Here is a 17781-nt window from a genome sequence, read left to right as displayed (position 1 = left end):
CCCGCCACCCCACCCCCTGTCTCTCTCCTTCCCTCCCTCCCTATCCACTCTCTCTAAGAACCAGTGGAAAAAATACCTTCAGGTGAGGATTAACAAAAACAAACCAATAAAAACACACACATGTACTCCAGACACACACTGTCCAGTATAGTGTGGGCAACATCCGATCAGAATACACTATTAATAGAATTATGCCCGTACATACAATCTGAATATTATTCCTGCCTAAAACAATACACATCTATAAATAGTACGTTAATTTAAAAATTATTTGTTAGTTTTTTACATAAACCTAATGTGAATCACTTGATCCTAAAAATAATAAAAAACATTTTCAAAAGCAGCTCTCCAATAGAATCAAAAGGTTAGGTTGATATTCTGTATTGCATTTTACTGACCTCTAGTGACTTGCTTTCATATTCTTTCATAGCAGTGATACACTGGTGCTTGGTACTGATGTTAGTACTAACTCCAGCTTTAACCATAGTATCCGTACCAGTTAGAGGCTGCAACAGAAGATAAAAGCAAATTTGAAAGTCTAAAGCAGATGTATAAAACCAGGCTTGATATCCCTACTCTCACAGACACAATTCTGCAACCACTGAACCCTATAACTAAGTCCATTAGGTCTTTTACTAATGAGACGGTTCCTAGGATGCTTGACTAAATACACTGCATGTCTGTTCTCTCCATACATCAATCTCAGTAATAGTTATCACAAACCCAGAAATTAATCCCATAACCCAGTGGTCGGCATACTGTGGCTCACGAGCCACATGCAGCTCTTTGGCCCCTTGAGTTTTTAGCAAAGGCCAGCTTAGGAGTACCCTAATTAAGTTAATAACAATGTACCTACCTATATAGTTTAAGTTTAAAAAATTTGGCTCTCAAAAGAAATTTCAATCGTACTGTTGATATTTGGCTCTGTTGACTAATGAGTTTGCCGACCACTGCCATAACCAAACCATCTAATTATCTACTAAAAGGTATTTAATATTATATAGGAAAACTTTATCCACTTTATCCAATATACACATTTAAACCTCTATTTCTGAGATGGATCTCTTTCTCTGCTCTGAAATGTTTGCTTTATAACTATTATTGCATTTAACAAATATGGAAGCCTGATTCCCCCTGGCCCCTATGATCATCTGAGGAAAAAGACACAAGTAACTGAAGATTCTTACTTGTATCAGTTTTCTCAATTATTGTACTTTCTGAGACAACACATAGTATTTTTCTCTATCATTTGTATTTACTTTTATTTTAAATTAAGAATTCTAATTTCAGTACTGTTATGAATTTACCACCTTGCCTGAGAAATTTCTTTCTGAACTTTCTGAACTTTTGACAAGCCCTATTTTTGCCAGATTGCCATTAGGCTAACTGCCTCAAGCCTATCCTAAGTATCTTCCAACCAATCACATCAAGTGGTATTCCATATATTTTTATAAACAATAGCTTCCCTTCTAATCTTCTACCTAACTCCTCTCAAAAAAGCCAAAGAAAACAAAACTCTATTGCCCATTTTGCCATTTTACCAACAAAAGCTTTATTTTTTAACTAGCACACAATATTGATGAGTGATTCCATGTATCTCCTTGAAGAGATCTTATTTTCCTACAGTTTGCCCCATATTCCTTATCTCTATAAAGAATGTTTGACCATTCAGAGGCCAAATTATGAACACAGTAAGTACTAGTACAAATTCAACCTTATGTTACCTGTTATAATCAACCTTGTGAATACAAATTTGACTGGGGTAAATATAATTCAAATATGCATTATAATCTAGATTTATATTTTAAGACCTTTCCTTTCTACTATACAACTAGTTACAGATTTTGTTCTTAGCACATCTTTTGGGAAGAATGAGAGTAAGCTTTGCATAATTCGAAAGAGAAAAAACTTTATGATTCATTCTGCAAATATACAAATGGGAGAGAAGTTCCACAAAAGTTGAAAGAAAATACTTACATTAAATTTAATAGTAGTCCCAGTGGGAGCAGCTGTAAAACTACTGGGCCCAAAAAGGGAGCCAGATGTGCTTCCAAAAGGATTGGAGGTGGTATTTGTAGTTCCAAAAAGTCCCCCACTGCTAGTACTTGTTCCAAAATCTATAATGGATAGAAAAATTAGATGGTAACAGTAAAGAATGTAAGAACCTGTAAGGTATCTTGAAATTGAACTGTGGCACTAGAACAGCAGTACTTTCACAACCTCAAATTTTCTCTTTCAAATTTCTTTTTCACTAGCAGGTATTTCATACACACACACACACACACACACACACACACACACACACACACAATTCTAAGCTCACAACTCTGAAGTGACACAAAATCTGAATCCTATATTCAACTAAGTTTCCAAGAAGCCATACTTGGGTAAAATTTAAATACAAGTTAAAAGAAGGGCGTAACAGATAATTAGCATATTCCTCTCTTATTATAGAAAAATTACTAGGCATGCTGATCATTTTATAGAAAATAGATCCTCTCATTACCTTACTTTTCCAAAAGGCTCATTTTAAAAATTAAGTGGAAAAAAATAAAAATTAAGTGAATTTAACTGTTCTCTAAGGGGTATTTTTCAAAATATGAGAAATACTACTTCTAAAGAAGTTATCTATATAGAGCCAGAAATGTCAGCAAGTAATGGGAAGTTATCTGCCAATACTATTTAACATTAAGCGATATCCTAATTACCATGTTAAAAAGAAAGTGCTTTCTCAAGGGCAAATTATTTATTTTCTAAAAACATATCCTAATCCATAAAGTGAATAGGTACATCTCTTTTGAATTAGTATGTTAGATTGCATTTTACATTGTCATGGTTAAATATTTCAACATCCCCACAAAAGCTTTCCCTTTGTAAAAAAAAAATACTGGTAGTTTGGTAACTTAGTCATTCTGCCATTTGCCTGTGCTGGGAACGGCATCAACTCACAGGCCACGTTTATTCAACTAAAGTGCTGTGTGGAGAAACATCCCCAGATCACATTTAGATTACAATAGAAAGAAGCCATCAATTAAAAATATCTGCCATGGGCAAGAAATGAAGGAATAAACATGTCATGGCCAGTATTTATCACTGCTGCTCTAGTCTCTCTCCATATCAAATGTGAAACGGAGACAAGAAAAAGGTGCCCATGCCACACAATACTGTTGACTACACACATTCCTCCTCATAATTCTCCTGTCTTAACACTTACGACACCACTCTAACCTGGCTTTTCATCCCATCTCTGGTCATTCTATTATTATCAGGTGCCTCTACCTTCGAATATCCCTTAAATACTAATGCTTCTCCGATTTCCATTCTTGAAGAGATGTACATCCCCCCCTCCCTCCCTTTCTAATCTATTAAACTTTCAATACATTTTGAAGTTTTCTTCTCCCTCTGTTTCTGTCATCTTGTGGGGGGGAAAGAAGAAGTTGAGCACAGGGAAAAGGAGAAGAAAAAACACATTCAATGGGAAATCTGATTGTTAAATGTAGATGTCCAATGATGTTCTACTTACTCCCAAAGCCAGTTGGCTTATTTTGTGCAAAGGCATTGTTTTGGGATGAGAAAAGACTGGTCCCTGTGCTTGCAGCTCCAAACAAGCTATTTGATGTTCCTGTTGATGTGCCAAACCCAAACCCGGTGCTTGTGGAGGTAGCTGGCTGGCTAAATGAACTGGAACCAAATAATCCTCCTGGGAGATGGAAGGGGGTAAAAAACAGTTATACAGACATATTAGAGCCACTTTGTGAAGTCCTATATTAGCTATAAATAAGTCAACTCTATTCCAAATAAAACCCCTACCTGGTTTGGTCTGTGAATTTCCAAAAAGGCCTCCAGTATTGTTACTAGAACCAAATGCAGATGTTCCAAATGCCCCTCCACTAGTAGTGCCAAAGCCAGTATCTGAAAAAAACCAAATCCAGGGTTAAAATAAGATCTAAATCAGGTGACAATATAAAAAATAATATTGATATTTCTTAATATTCTACATTTGGATAGCACCATTGATCTAATCATTTTTTAAATTTATTATTGAAAGTATTAGAGATGTCCTCCCATTTTCCCCCCTCCATCTAGCCCTCCCCCACCCCCAGCCTTCCCCACACTATTGTATGTCTATGGGTATGCATATAGCATATCCAGTAACTGCCACGATATTTTGAATTTAATTTAAAAAGGTCCGCCGCTTGCATCTATAGACGCTTATGGCAGTTAACTTGTTAAATATTCTTTAGTTAATCTCTTCCTGTCCCCGTCTAAACAAATTTTTAATTGTTTAATTTTTTAAAAATTCCATCAGACTAATTATAACGCTAAAATTAAGCCACAGACATTTTTTTTCCATTGTCCCCAGGTAAAGTAAGAAAACAAGGTGAAAAGGTGTGACTTCAATAGGTAGGTTAAAAAAAAGCGGGGGGGGGGGGGGAGGGGGGCGAGTGCCAAGGTAACTAGTGACTGAGTTACATACAAAAGTAAAATCATTAAAATGAAAGTGTTAAAATTCTCTTCACACATCATTTACTTCTGAGTCAATGGGATGAACGGTCCTTAATTTTCTAGAGAACATCAGAATGACCTGGGAAGTGTTTTCAAAATACATTATGTTCAGATTCCAACCCCCGAGATCCTAATTCATAATTCTATAATGGGAAATATGTACTTTGAGGGAAAAAAGGTGACTCTTAGGAACATTCTTAATTTAAAAACCAAGGAAATGTTCTCTATCATTTTTATTAAGCATGATTGAGGTTTGTAGTTATGCTTTTTAAAAATCCTCAAAAAATTAAGAATAGAACTACTATATGAACCAGCAATTCTTCCTCTGGGAAGTTATTTGAAGAGTATGAAAACACTAATTTGAAAAGATATATGCACTCCTATGTTCATTGCAGTATTATTTACAATAGCCAAGGTATGGAAATAACCTAAGTGTCAATGGATGGATGAATGGATAAAGATGTGAGATATACATTTAAAAAAATGAAATATTGCCATTTGAGAAATTATGAATGGAGCTTTGGGGTATTAAACTAAGTGAAATTAGACCAAAAAAAGACAAAAATTGTATGGTTTCATTCATGTGTAATATAAAACAAAAACAACAAATGAATAAACAAGATAAAACAAAACCACTCAGATACAGACAACAGATTGGTGATTAGCAGAGGGGGTGGGGGTGTGAGGGGAAGACTAAATAAGTTAAGGAGGTCAAATGTATGGCAACAGAAACTAGACTTTTGGTAGTGAGCATGCTATGTGTACAGAGATCATACCTGAAACTTATGTTATTAACCAATATTGCCTCAAAAAAAACAAACAAACCAACAGCCCAGCTGGCATGGCTCAGTGGTTGAGCGTTGACCTATGAGCCAGGAGGTCACAGTTCAATTCCTGGTCAAGGGCACATGCCCAAGTTGCAGGCTTGATCCCTAGTGTGGGGTGTGCAGGAAGCAGCTGATCAATAATTCTCTCTCATCATGGATGTTCTATCTCTCCCTCTCCCTTCCTCTCTGAAATCAATAAAAATATTAAAAACAAAAACAAAAACAAAAAAAAAACCACAATACACAAAAAAATATTTTAACAAAACGTTTTTAAATGAGTGAATTGCTATAGGAAGCTAATGTCAGGTACAAGGGTGGGGAGGGGAGTGAGCTCAGGAAGGCTGGTGGGAATTAGGGGCTTAGACATTTTAACAGTTCTGTTTCTGAATATCACATCTTTTTCATATAGTAAATCTCAGAGCAGTTATTCAATAATTGCATTAGGCTTCAATATTTAACAAGTTATTTCCTGGTTTGAAAATTAGAAACAAACTAACTTTCTGCTAAAAGGACCAATAAAGCTCTGGCCGGTTTGGCTCAGTGGATAGAGCATATACCCGTGGACTGAAGGGTCCTGGGTTCAATTTCTCTCAAGGCCACATGCCTGGGTTGTGGGCTCGATCCCCAGTTGGGGGTGTGCAGGAGGCAGCCTATCAACGATTCTCTCTCATCATTGATGTTTCTAGCTCTCTCCCTCTCCCTTCCTCTCTGAAATCAATCAAAATATATTAAAAAAAAGAAAAAAATTTTAAGTAATAAAAGGCCTAATATAAAAATATTTTAAGTACCTACTGATGATCAGAAAGCCATAAAAATTCAGAATTTATTTCTATATTCTTAGAAAATTTTCACAAGATCTTATCCTGATTTCTTCTAAAAGATTGTTATAAAAACCAAAGTATAAATAAAATTCTTCTCGAAAGCCATCAAAGTGGATGTGTTCTTAATAAGAATAGCTTAAGATCCCCTCCCCCGCCTTTTTTTTTTTAAACTTACTCTGCCCAAATGTTGAAGTTGTGCCAAAGCCACCTGTACCACCCCCAAAGGGTGTTCCAAATGACTTATTAAACATCTTCAAAATGAGTCTGCTTCAGAATGCTGGAAAGAAGAAAAAAATTATCATTTATAATTATCACCACAGAATACAATATAATTATTTCAGAAAATACATCAGGCCATATAAATTCCCTTAGACCTGTGCAAATTGTAGCATAATGCTCACCACTCTCATTCAATATCCTATAACTTTGTATGATAAATTAGACCTTGAAAAATTGGGCTGAATAGCACAAAGTGAAGTTAAAGTTCAGATCCCACCAAAACCATCCCTTTAAAACAATGTTTTTTAACCTCCTATAAACCTAAGCCTACCCTTTTAATGACGATTTCAGGTCCATGGTGCCAGATTTTGACACGCTCATCTAGAAGGTTATGCACAATTCCCATAAAAAATTACAGTGATATTCTGCTATCCTAACCACCTGAGAAGCAAAATGTTTGTCAAGGTTTATTTTCCATAGTTTGCATTGTAAAAATTTTCCCCCTCTTTTTTTTGTATATAAAAGGGAGAGAGGGAGGAGGAAAGAGGGAGAGAGATAGCGACACATCGATTGGTTGCTTTCAGCACCCGCCCCTACTGGGGTGGGAATTGAACCTGCAATTCAGGTACATACCCTTGACCAGGAATAGAACCATTGAGCCATACTGGCAAGGGCTTATTTGTATTTTCTGACAGGTACTATGATTTTCCTATGATGTACACATAATTCAGGTTTTTTCTTCTAGTAAAATCATGCCTTGTTCATATAATAAAATTAAATATCTTTTCTTTGTTCCAGTGTCCCATTAGTACTTAAACACCTGAAACACTTTGTGCAACATTGGAAAAGATGAAGCTGTCTTTAAATATCTAATGCTTTTATAGAAATTAACATTCTGTTCCCTAAACTCTCCTAGAAAAATATTTCTACACTGAGTTTCCAACATCTAGGAATTTAATAACTCCTTTGATTAAACAAAGCTCACTGAAACCAGTAGTCTAAGATGGCTAGGGCTGCTACATCAGAATCACTGGCAAGCTTTTCAAAATACACCTTCCCCCCCCCCCCCCCCGCGCACCCCCATTCTAGAAATAATTGAACCAGTCCTGGCTGGTCAAGGCCACATATTTGGGATGCAGGTTTGTTCCCCAGCCCCAGTTGGGTGTGTGTGGGAGGCAACCAATCCATGTGTCTCTCTCACATCAATGTTTTTTTCCCTCCCTCCTTTGCTTTCACTCTCTCTGGAAATTGATGGAAAAAATATCCTCGGTGAGGATAAAAAAAGGTTTTTTGGATTTTTAATAATCTTATCTAATATAGAAAACTAGATTCACACATATATTTCAAAAGAGATTTTAAGTAGTAATAACATATTCTGTGAAACACCTCACAGTTTATAAGCTCTTGTATATTGTCTCAACAACCCTGAAAGGATATTATGCTTTATTTACCACCTGCATTTTACAGATGAGAAAACAGAATCAGGTGTTTAGCAAGCTTCCCAAAGTTAAAGTTTAACCTATTTCTGACTTCCCATGGATTCCCTCAATCCTAGGAAGGAATATACTAAGCAACAAGAAAGAACATATGTAGTATTAAGGCAATTTATCTGTTCCAGACACAAGAACAAGAGACAATGCAGAGACCAAATCCTATTTACCAGTAGACTGCTGAAAGAAAAGCATCTCACTCAAAATCAGCCTATCTTTTTGGTTCTGTCAAGGATGAGCTTGGCTTAGTCTCAACCCTGACCATATTGAGATTCTAAGTGTGTGTGTGTGTGTGTGTGTGTGTTTTAATTATTACCACCTTAGCCAATTTGGCTCAGTGGATAAGAGGGTCGGCCTGTGGACTGAAGGGTTCCAGGTTTGATCCCCCACCCCCTGCCAGTTCACCCGGGGGGGGGGGGGGCATGCTAGAGGCAACCGATCAATATGTCTCTCTCACATCAATATTTCTCTCTGTGTGTGTGTCTCCCCCTCCTTTCCACTCTCTTAAAATCAATGGAAAAATATCCTCAGGTGAGGATTTAAAAAAACAATTACCATGGAAGCAAACCAAGATTTTAAAAACTGCCTCATATCTTGGTTGCAGGTTCCATTCCTGGCCCCAATCAGGGATTGTGCAGGAAGCAACAAATGGATGTGTCTCACGTATTATGTTTCTTTCTCTTTCTCCCTTTCACTCTCTCTAAAAATCAATGGGAAAAATATCCTCGGGTGAGGATTTAAAAAGAAATCAGGAGGGATAGCTCCGTTTCAGCGACCCTCCCTAAGGACCACCCTCCCTAAGGAGCGAGGGAGTCCCAGACCCATATCAGAACCCAATGCCAGGAAGAGAAGTCCCATAACTTCTGGCTGTAAAAACCAGTGGAGATTGTGGCTGCGTGAGACAAAGGACTCACTCACGTAGTCCCAGGCATTCCTCTTACAGGGCCTGCACTCAGACTTATTCAAACTCCCTTGCACTGAGCTCCAGTGCTAGGGTGGCAGCTTGAAAGGCACCAAGGACATATGGGGAGGAACTGAATTGTCTGGCATCAGGATGAGAACTGGAGGGGCAGCTTTCTCCCAGACAGAAGTGCTAGCAGAGGCCACTGTTCCTTCCCCCCATAGAGCCTGCAAATGGGCACCATATCTGAGTCTCCATCAACCTGGGTAACACTGTTTGTCCCATCCTCGTGATTCCCCGAGACCCTGCCCCACCCAACTTTCAGACTCACCCAAGCAGTTGCCAATGGCTTTTGCACACAAATGTCCAGTCTTGGCTCATGCTTCAGACTTTCCTAATATCTCTCAAACAAGCAACATCTGGCTTCCCCATACCCTGTACCTCTTGCTAAGTGGCTCCAGGCCTGGCATGAGCAGCAGCCAGCTTCCTCAGTTCATAGCTTGGCCTCTCCCAGGTACCTCTAATACTAGCAAAAGTAGCAGCCATCGGTTAATGGCTCTGTAGCTCAGGCCAGGTGGCCCTAGGCAAGGTGCAGGAGTGGGTGACCTTGCACTTGCCAGGAGGCCCCAGAGCCAGTTCACCTTGTGAATAGCTTCAGAGACACCAGTTTACAGCCCAAACACCTCCATGAATGACACACTCAAGGGCCAGACTTGGTGGGCACCAAAGCCCCACTAAAGCAAGTCATACTCCATGGGGTCAGTCCCTGCATAAGGAAAATGTAGCAGCTCTACATAATACATAGAAACAAACATAGGTAAGCAGCCAAGATGAGGAAGGCAAAGAAACAGGTCCCAAATGAAAGAACAGGAGAAATCTCCAGAAAAAGAAATAAATGAAATGGAGGCAAACAAACTACCAGATGGAGTTCAAAACAATAACTATAAGGTTTTCACAGAACTTAGTGAGAACAGTATGAAAAAAGAACATGGAGCATGAACATGCTCCCAGGAACAAGCTGGAATTAGAACTGAAATACAGAAAGGTTTCCTGAATAATCAATGGAAAACTCACAGCAGAGAACCCTGATACCCAAGGACTGAAGGTAGAGATGGCATACAGACTGGTAGGAGGGGCGGAGGCGCAAAAGGGCTGGCCAGGCATGCAGACAGCAACTGAAGTCCCGGAGAGATATCTTAGCTGGGGGGCGGGAAGGGGGGTGTGCCACTGAGAACTCTGGGATCTAATCCCAAAGCTGGGCTCCCCAGAAGAGAGCACCAAACTGAGGAGGGTGCCCACAATAACATCTAGCTGTGAAAAGCTTTGGGGTGCTGTCTGCCAGGGAGTGGCAGCTGAAAGTTCGGGCACCTTCTTAAAGGGCCAATGCACAAAAATTCCCTGTGGAGCCACCCACCCTGTGCTCTGGCAGAGGGAAGGTGAAGTGGACTGGAGCTGTGAGAGCAGAATCCAGGACTGGGAACTCAGGGGATAGAGCTCAGAAGGCAGACACCCCAAGTTTCCTGGGCTGAGTCATTCCCTCCCACAGTGAAGGACATCTTTTCCACAGTCATCTGCCTTGCCTGGGGGGAAGACAGTTGACACACCCTATTGGAAAACACCTTGCCCTGAGGCAACTTAAGATATAAAAAAAACAATTAGCCTCCAGGCAGAAGCAACTGCCCCACCCTATTGAAATACTCTCGCCACACCTGAGGAAGATTGCGTGGGGCAATTCAAGTCAGAATCCTATTAGTTTGTAGTCCGAGGCCGTTTCTGGAGGCTTTGAGTCTTTGCCTGATCCAATTAGTCAGAAACAGCCTTTAACACTGACCTGCACTAGAGATTGAGAAGTGTAGAGAATCTACCTAATACATAGTCACAAACCCAAACAGACAGCCAAAATGAGGAAACAAAGAAACAACCCCCAAATGAAAGAACTAGAGAATTCACCAGGAGAAGAGATAAATGAAGCAGAGATAAGAAATTTATCTGAAACAGAGTTCAGAGTAATGATGGTAAAAATGCTCAACAGTATGAAAAAAGATATAGTAACTATGAAAAAAAGAACAGTCTGAGATAAAGAATGACATAACACAAATAAAGAACACATTGGAAGGAATACACAGCAGATTAGGGGAAGCTGAGAATTGAATCAGTGAATTAGAAGACAGAGTTGAAAATATCACTCAACTAAAGAACCAAAAAGAAAAAAACAATAAAAAAATAGGAGGACAGCTTAAGGGAGCTGTGGGACAATCTGAAACGAAACAATATTAGAATAGTAGGTGTGCTAGAAGAGGCAGAAAGGGAGAAAGGAATAGAAAAGGTGTTTGAAGAAATAATGGTAGGAAACTTCCCTAAACTGGTAAAGGAAAAAGTCACACAAGTGCAGGAGACACAGAGAACCCCAAACAAAAAGAACCCAAGCAGACCCATGCCCAGACACATCATAATTAAAATGCCAAAAATTAAAGACAAAGAGAGACAAAGGCAGCAAGAGAAAAGAAAACGTAACCTACAAAGGAGTTCCCATAAGGCTGACACCTGACTTCTCATTAGAAACTCTACAGACCAGAAGAGAATGGCATGAAGTACTCAAGCTAATGGAAGGCAAGGATCTGAGACCAAGATGACTATATCCAGCAAGGCTATCATTCAAAATAGACACTCAAATAAAGAGCTTCCCAGACAAAAAAAAAAAAAAAATGGCTAAAGGAGTTCATCACCACCAAGCCAGCATTACAAGAAATGCTAAAGGGATTGGTGTAAGGGATTGCTGAGAAGAAGAAATGGAGAGAGAAACCTAGCCATATAGAATTAAAATGGCTATAAATAAGTACCTCTCAATAATAACCCTAATCGTAAATGGATTAAATGCTCCAATCAAAAGGTGTAGGGTAGCTGAATGGATACAAAAACATGACCCAACTATATGCTGTCTACAAGAAATCCACCTCAAAACAAAAGACACATACAGGATGAAAGTGAAGGAATGGAAAAATATTTTCCATGCACATGGAAAAGAAAAAAAAAAGCTGGAGTAGCAATACTCATATCCAACAAAATAAACTTTAAAAGCATCATGCTAAGCAAAATAACCCAATCAGAAAAAGATAAATATATTTCACTGAAAAGCAGGTTTCTGTTGTGTTTCAATCAACATTTTACAATATTTCTAATTAGTAAAGTGTAATAATTTCCCCCCACTCTAAACTTTGATTTATCAATGCCTAACTAGAACTCTATATAATACGATTCAGTTCCCAATACTTCAGTGTCATCTACTAACCACCTAACACAACTATAAAGTACCATTGCAAACAACAAAAACCAAAAGCCCCTACACACAACATACCCAGGTCACTCTGCCTCTCATCTCACATCTCTAGCCTCATTCCCAACTACTCTTTTTTTATGTACAAACCCATTTGCCTATTTCTTAAGAAGGTTACTCGAATAAGTTAGGTGTGCAAATAACAGCAAAGTGTGTCAAAGTACATGAAAGCAAGACTCAAAAAGTGTGTAATTACAGTGATGAGTGGCTATAACATGTATTCACAGAGGATGAACTGTTCTTTTCCTGAACAGACAGTCCTAATTTAGGCACTCCATTCTTTTTTTTATTTCCCCAGGCCCTTGATTCTTTTCCCCTTGATCAATGATTTTCAAGCATTTTTAGCTACGGAACCCAATACGTGAAACAGACATAAGCAGAAGCTGCCCTGGCCAAAATAAAGAGGGGAGGGTACAGTAGAACCCTTTCAAAGAAGCTTAGGTCTGTATGAACTAGTTCTGGATTAGAGGATCTCAAAGTGTGGTCGAAAGGTCACTAGAAGTCCTTGAGATCTCTTTCAAGGAGTCCATGAAGCCAAAACAATTTTCATAGTAAGTATTAGACATTATTTACCTTATTTTCTGTGCTGACTTCTGCACTGGGGTGCAAAAAGCAATGGTTAAAAAAAAAAAAGCAAAAAGCAATGGTTTATAAAACCGCTGTAACCTGAGCATGAATCAAGACAAAGGCCCCAAACTATACTAACAGTCACTGAATTATTCACTGCCACCCACTTAACAAATACAAAAAAAAAAAAAAAGCCACTTTAACTTGAATGTCCTTGATGAAGCACTAAGTAATGATGGTATTAATTCTCAACATTTCAGTACACACCTTTTTTAATAATCTGATTATTTTGGGGGATAAAATGGGAAGTACTCAAAAGAACTTGTCCATACTGAAATACAAGGGTTGTCTCAAGGTAAAACACTCATGTGAAAACAAACAAACAAACAAAAACAAAACAAACAAACAAAAAAAACACTTATGTGATTACTTTTACTTTTAAATATATTTTTACTAGAAGCCCAGTGCATGGATTGGTGCAATGGTGGGTGGGGTCCCTCGACCTGGCCTGCACCCTCTTGCAATCCAGGACCCCTTGGAGGATGTTGGACTGCCGGTTTTGGCCCATTCCCCCCAGGCTAGGCCGAGCCAAGGGACCCCACTGGTGCAAGAATCTGTGTACCAGGCCTCTGGTATGCATATACGATGTCTGGTTAATCTCTTCTTACCCTCCCCTCTCTCTCCTTCCCTCTGAGATTCAGCAGTCTGTTCCATGTTCCCATGCCTGTGCGCCTGCCCCCTGGTGGTCAGTGCGTGTCATAGCTACCAGTCGCTTAGGCTTTTATATAGATAGATTTCAGAGAGAAAGTGAGAGGGAGAGAGAGAAACATCAATGATGAAATCACAGATCAGCTGCCTCCTGCACACCAAACACTGGGAATGGAGCATGCAACCTGGGCATGTACCACGAACTCCTTGTTCATAGGTCGACGCTCAACCTCTCAGCCACCAGTGGTTGGGCTCGTATGATTATTTTTAAGACGAAACTAAACTCATTGATTTTCTCATGGAACACCATTTTTATTTCAAAGAATGAGTAACAAACCATGGTTATTCAGATTGGGAACAAAATTAGAATTTTGAAAACTTGTATCCACCACCAAGAACTCCTCAGCTTCCCAAGTTCTAAAGACTTATCTGAAAAGTGAAAATATTAACAAATGTACAATTAACTTCGTCAACATTTGGAAGAGATACATAACCCAGTGAATGATCAATATATAATTTCATACCATCTCGCATGGATAATATTCATTTAAAGTGCAATAACAAATGAATTTTAATGTAACAGAGCACAAAAGCTCAATGATATGGTTTCAGATTTCATATTGCAACAAACTTTTAAAAAGGTTTGAGTGTAGTGTCAAAGAACAACTACAATTACTTGAAAAGGCTATTTAAAAACTCCTCCCTTCAATTAGTAAAGTCATCCAAACTGTAAAAAAACAAAAACACAACACCCTTTTCCAGTATCTGCATGAGGCTGAATTTTGCTCACATACTTCAACCAAAACAACATAACCATTAATGCAAAAGACAATCTGCAAATCCAATGGTCTTCTATTAAGTCAGACATTAATGATATTTGCAAAAATGTAAGATAACACCATCTTTGTCACTAAAATTTGTCATTTTTCATAAAATTACTTATGTTAACAAATTAACTTATTACTTCTTAAAATCAACAAATCGTTTAAAAATTTGTTTTAATTTCTAGTAAAGTAAATACTAGTAGATGTAACCCACATAAAAGCTGTTTGGAATCTTCAATAAGTTTTAAAAGCCTGAAGGAATCCAGAGACCTCAAACTTTGAGAACCACTCCCAAAAAACCAAACGAACAAAACCTTTGAGACCTGCTCTCTTCCTAGACTATTGCTACAGCCTAAATCCAATTCCACACCTTCCAATCTACCCAAGCTTAAACTCACTTAGTATCACTTAGCTAATCCTACCTAATAGACAAATATGCAAATTGACCATACCTTTGCTATGCCCGCGACTGGCCAGGAGGCGCGGGGGGGCGGGACTCGGGGGGGCCGGGGGGGCTGATTGGGCAGGTGGGACGCTGAGCTCGCGTCGCCAGCAGCGGCTTGAGCTCAGCGTCTGCGCCATGGCTGTGCTGCGGCACAGAAGGGGCCTCTGGGGCAGCGAGCTCACGTCCCATTGCAGACCATCAAAAGCGGGGGAGCTGGGTGCCTGTCCACTCAGGCACCAGGCCTTTCAGAAGCCTCCAGTGGGGCGGAGGCTTCTGAAAGGCCTGGTGCACCAGCGGACAGATACCCAGCTCCCCTGCGATCGAAAGCAAAAGCGTGGGAGCTGGGTGCCTGTCCACTCAGGCACCAGGCCTTTCAGAAGCCTCCGCCGCGCCGGAGGCTTCTGAAAGGCCAGGTGCACCAGCGGACAGGCACCCAGCTCCCCCGTGATTGAAAGCAAAAGCGTGTAGGGGACCCTACACGTGCATGATTCAATCATGCACTGGGCCTCTAGTCCTATATAATAAAACCCTAATATGCAGATTGAGTGAATAGCTGGACAACTGGTCACTATGATGCACACTGACCACCAGGGGGCAGACACCCAATGCAGGAGCTGCCCCTTGGTGGTCAGTGCACTCCCACAGGGGGAGCACCGCTCAGATAGAAGCCGGGCTCGTGGTTGGCGAGTGCAGTGGTGATGGCAGCAGCCTCTCCTGCCTCCGCTGCAGGTGGGCGGGAAGGAGCGAGGAGTCTCAGACTACGAAATCCCCGGACTGTGAGAGGGATGTCTGACTGCGGTGTAGGCCCGATCCCCGGCAGGCAGACATCCCCTGAGGGGTCCTGGACTACGAGAGGGCGCAGGCTGGGCTGAGGGACCCCTGCCCCACAAGTGTACAAATTTTGTGCACTAGGCCTCTAGTTAGAGCTATATTTTAAGAACCAATTTTTATTCCTCTACTGAAAATTTGCAATTGTTCCACACCACACTGAATTAAGGACAAACTCTTCAATACGGCAATTATCAGTATTTATAAAATTCTCAGTGTCAGTATAATGGGACAAAGCCTCTGATTAGTGCATATTTATGTATATCAGTAAAATGTATATCAGTAATGGAATCACAAAGCATCACATTTAATTATATCAACTACAGGTTCCTGTGCCTTCTTCCACAAAAATATACATATTGCTTTATTTAACCAATGGTCTACCCCCTTTCAAACAAGACCTTGATTTTTCCTATCCCAGAGAATTGGAGACTACCACAGAAATGAAAGGAGAAACTAAAGAAAATGAGTCTGGGACTCTTTGCAGCTTCTCAATACCAGATTTCAAAACAATTTAATTTAAAGGTTTTTCAAGGACAATTTTTACAAAATGCAATTTATTAGCTGACTTTACAAGCATATATCAGGCAACACATAAAGGTATGATTTTACTGAAATACATATTGGAAATATTTTCTCTAGAGAAGTGGTCTCAATCTGAGGCAATTTTGCATCCCAGGGACATCTGACAATGTCTGGAGACATTCTGAATTGTTACAACTTGGGGAGGGGGTATTATGGATAGAGGCCAGGAATGTTGCTAAACATCCTGCAATACAGAAGACAGCTCCCCCAAATAAAGAATTATCTGGTTCAAAATGTCAACAGTGTCAAGGCGAGAAACCTTGCTCTAAATACAGCAACTCTTCAAACATCATCATTTTGTTATAATGTTAATGAGGTGCCGTAAGAATTTAACTCTTGTTTATATCAATTAACCTATCTCAAACTGGTTGTGTTATAAGTAGTTTCATAGTTTCAGTACAGTACCAAAAACCTATCAATGATGTTAAGTGAGGACTTACTATACTTAGGTTCAATTCCAAACACAAAGCATGCACCAAATTCTCAAGAAACATACCTTACCTCTAACATCTATTGTTTAATCTCTGAATTTCTTAGTCCTCTAACCTTTCAACAAATTCCATAATTACAGATGGAATTTATTGGAAATTAAACCCCTTACTTCATAGGTTAACTGCCACCATAAAAATAATATTGCAATAAAATGATATAACCGATTTTTTTTCCTCTAAGCTGCGAATGTGATTTCCTGAACACACTACTTGCCCTTAGCTATCTAAGAGCTAGTGGACAGAAGTAAAATCAGGTATCAAAGTACCATGTAACATGAATGTTATGAGTCCTCTTATCTGGGCCTCCTATTTCAGGAGCACACAAATACCCAGCCTCTTTATAGACTACTAGAGGCCCGCTACACAAAATTCATACATGGGTAGGGTTCCTAGGCTTGACTGGCAATCAGGACCAATCTGTGGGGCAACTGGTAGGGCGATGGGGGGGGGGGGGGGGGGGGAGGGGTGTGTGTGTGGGCACCCCCACTGGCACCTGCCTTGGCTGGCCTGGGGCCTGCGGACTAGAGGCAGCTCCTGTGTTGAGTGTCTGCCTCCTGGTGGTCAGTGCGCATCATAGCGACAGGTCGTTCCACCATTCGGTCGATTTGCATATTAGGGTTTTATTATATAGGATTTTTAGGTTTAATTCCTCCATATGTGTTTATTCATTTAAGCAAGTGGTCAGCAAACTGCGGCTCGCGAGCCACATGCGGCTCTTTGGCCCCTTGAGTTTTTAGCAAAGGCCAGCTTAGGAGTACCCTAATTAAGTTAATAACAATGTACCTACCTATATAGTTTAAGTTTAAAAAATTTGGCTCTCAAAAGAAATTTCAATCATTGTACTGTTGATATTTGGCTCTGTTGACTAATGAGTTTGCCGACCACTGATTTAAGCAAACACACTTACTGAGCGCCTACTATGTGCCAAACAACCTGAATACAAAGACAAAAATATTTACCACAGACTAATAAAAAGACAAACAGCTAAAATCCAAAATTATTTGGGCTATAAATAGAAGTCTCAAATAGTGTTAATGGAAGCTTGCACCGGAGAGGATGCCAGGTAAGACTTCCCAGAAGAGGGTGATGCTTGTACTGAGAAAATATCACAGAAAATATATCCTGTTCATATCTTAGTATTTAGGCTACAGATCTCTTCAGCTCTTATACTAGTATACTACTCTTTTTCAGTTTTGTTGTCATCTAAACAAGAGTGAAGACCTTATTGATATATA

General features: G+C 39.7%; 1 protein-coding gene across 7 annotated transcripts in view; it reads right to left on the bottom strand.

Annotated features, from left to right (window-relative positions):
- NUP98 (nucleoporin 98 and 96 precursor) overlaps positions 1 to 17781 on the bottom strand; it is a gene marked incomplete at its 3' end in the record, with an annotated part of 97137 nt that overhangs the window by 77788 nt on the left and 1568 nt on the right. For all 7 annotated transcript variants that reach the window (XM_079787255.1, XM_079787249.1, XM_079787252.1 and 4 more), the window contains exons 2-6: positions 6330 to 6431; positions 3811 to 3912; positions 3524 to 3700; positions 1978 to 2117; positions 399 to 506 (exon numbers count right to left, since the gene is read on the bottom strand). In XM_079787255.1, the coding sequence (XP_079643381.1) occupies positions 399 to 506; positions 1978 to 2117; positions 3524 to 3700; positions 3811 to 3912; positions 6330 to 6405 (603 nt within the window). In that variant the 5' untranslated portion in view covers positions 6406 to 6431. The remainder of the gene's footprint in view (positions 1 to 398; positions 507 to 1977; positions 2118 to 3523; positions 3701 to 3810; positions 3913 to 6329; positions 6432 to 17781) is intronic.

Source organism: Cnephaeus nilssonii, assembly GCF_951640355.1.
Source record: "Cnephaeus nilssonii genome assembly, chromosome: 13".
NCBI classification, from domain to species: domain Eukaryota; kingdom Metazoa; phylum Chordata; class Mammalia; order Chiroptera; family Vespertilionidae; genus Cnephaeus; species Cnephaeus nilssonii.
Note: the sequence above shows the minus strand (reverse complement) of the source record. Positions and strands in the feature narration are given on the sequence as shown.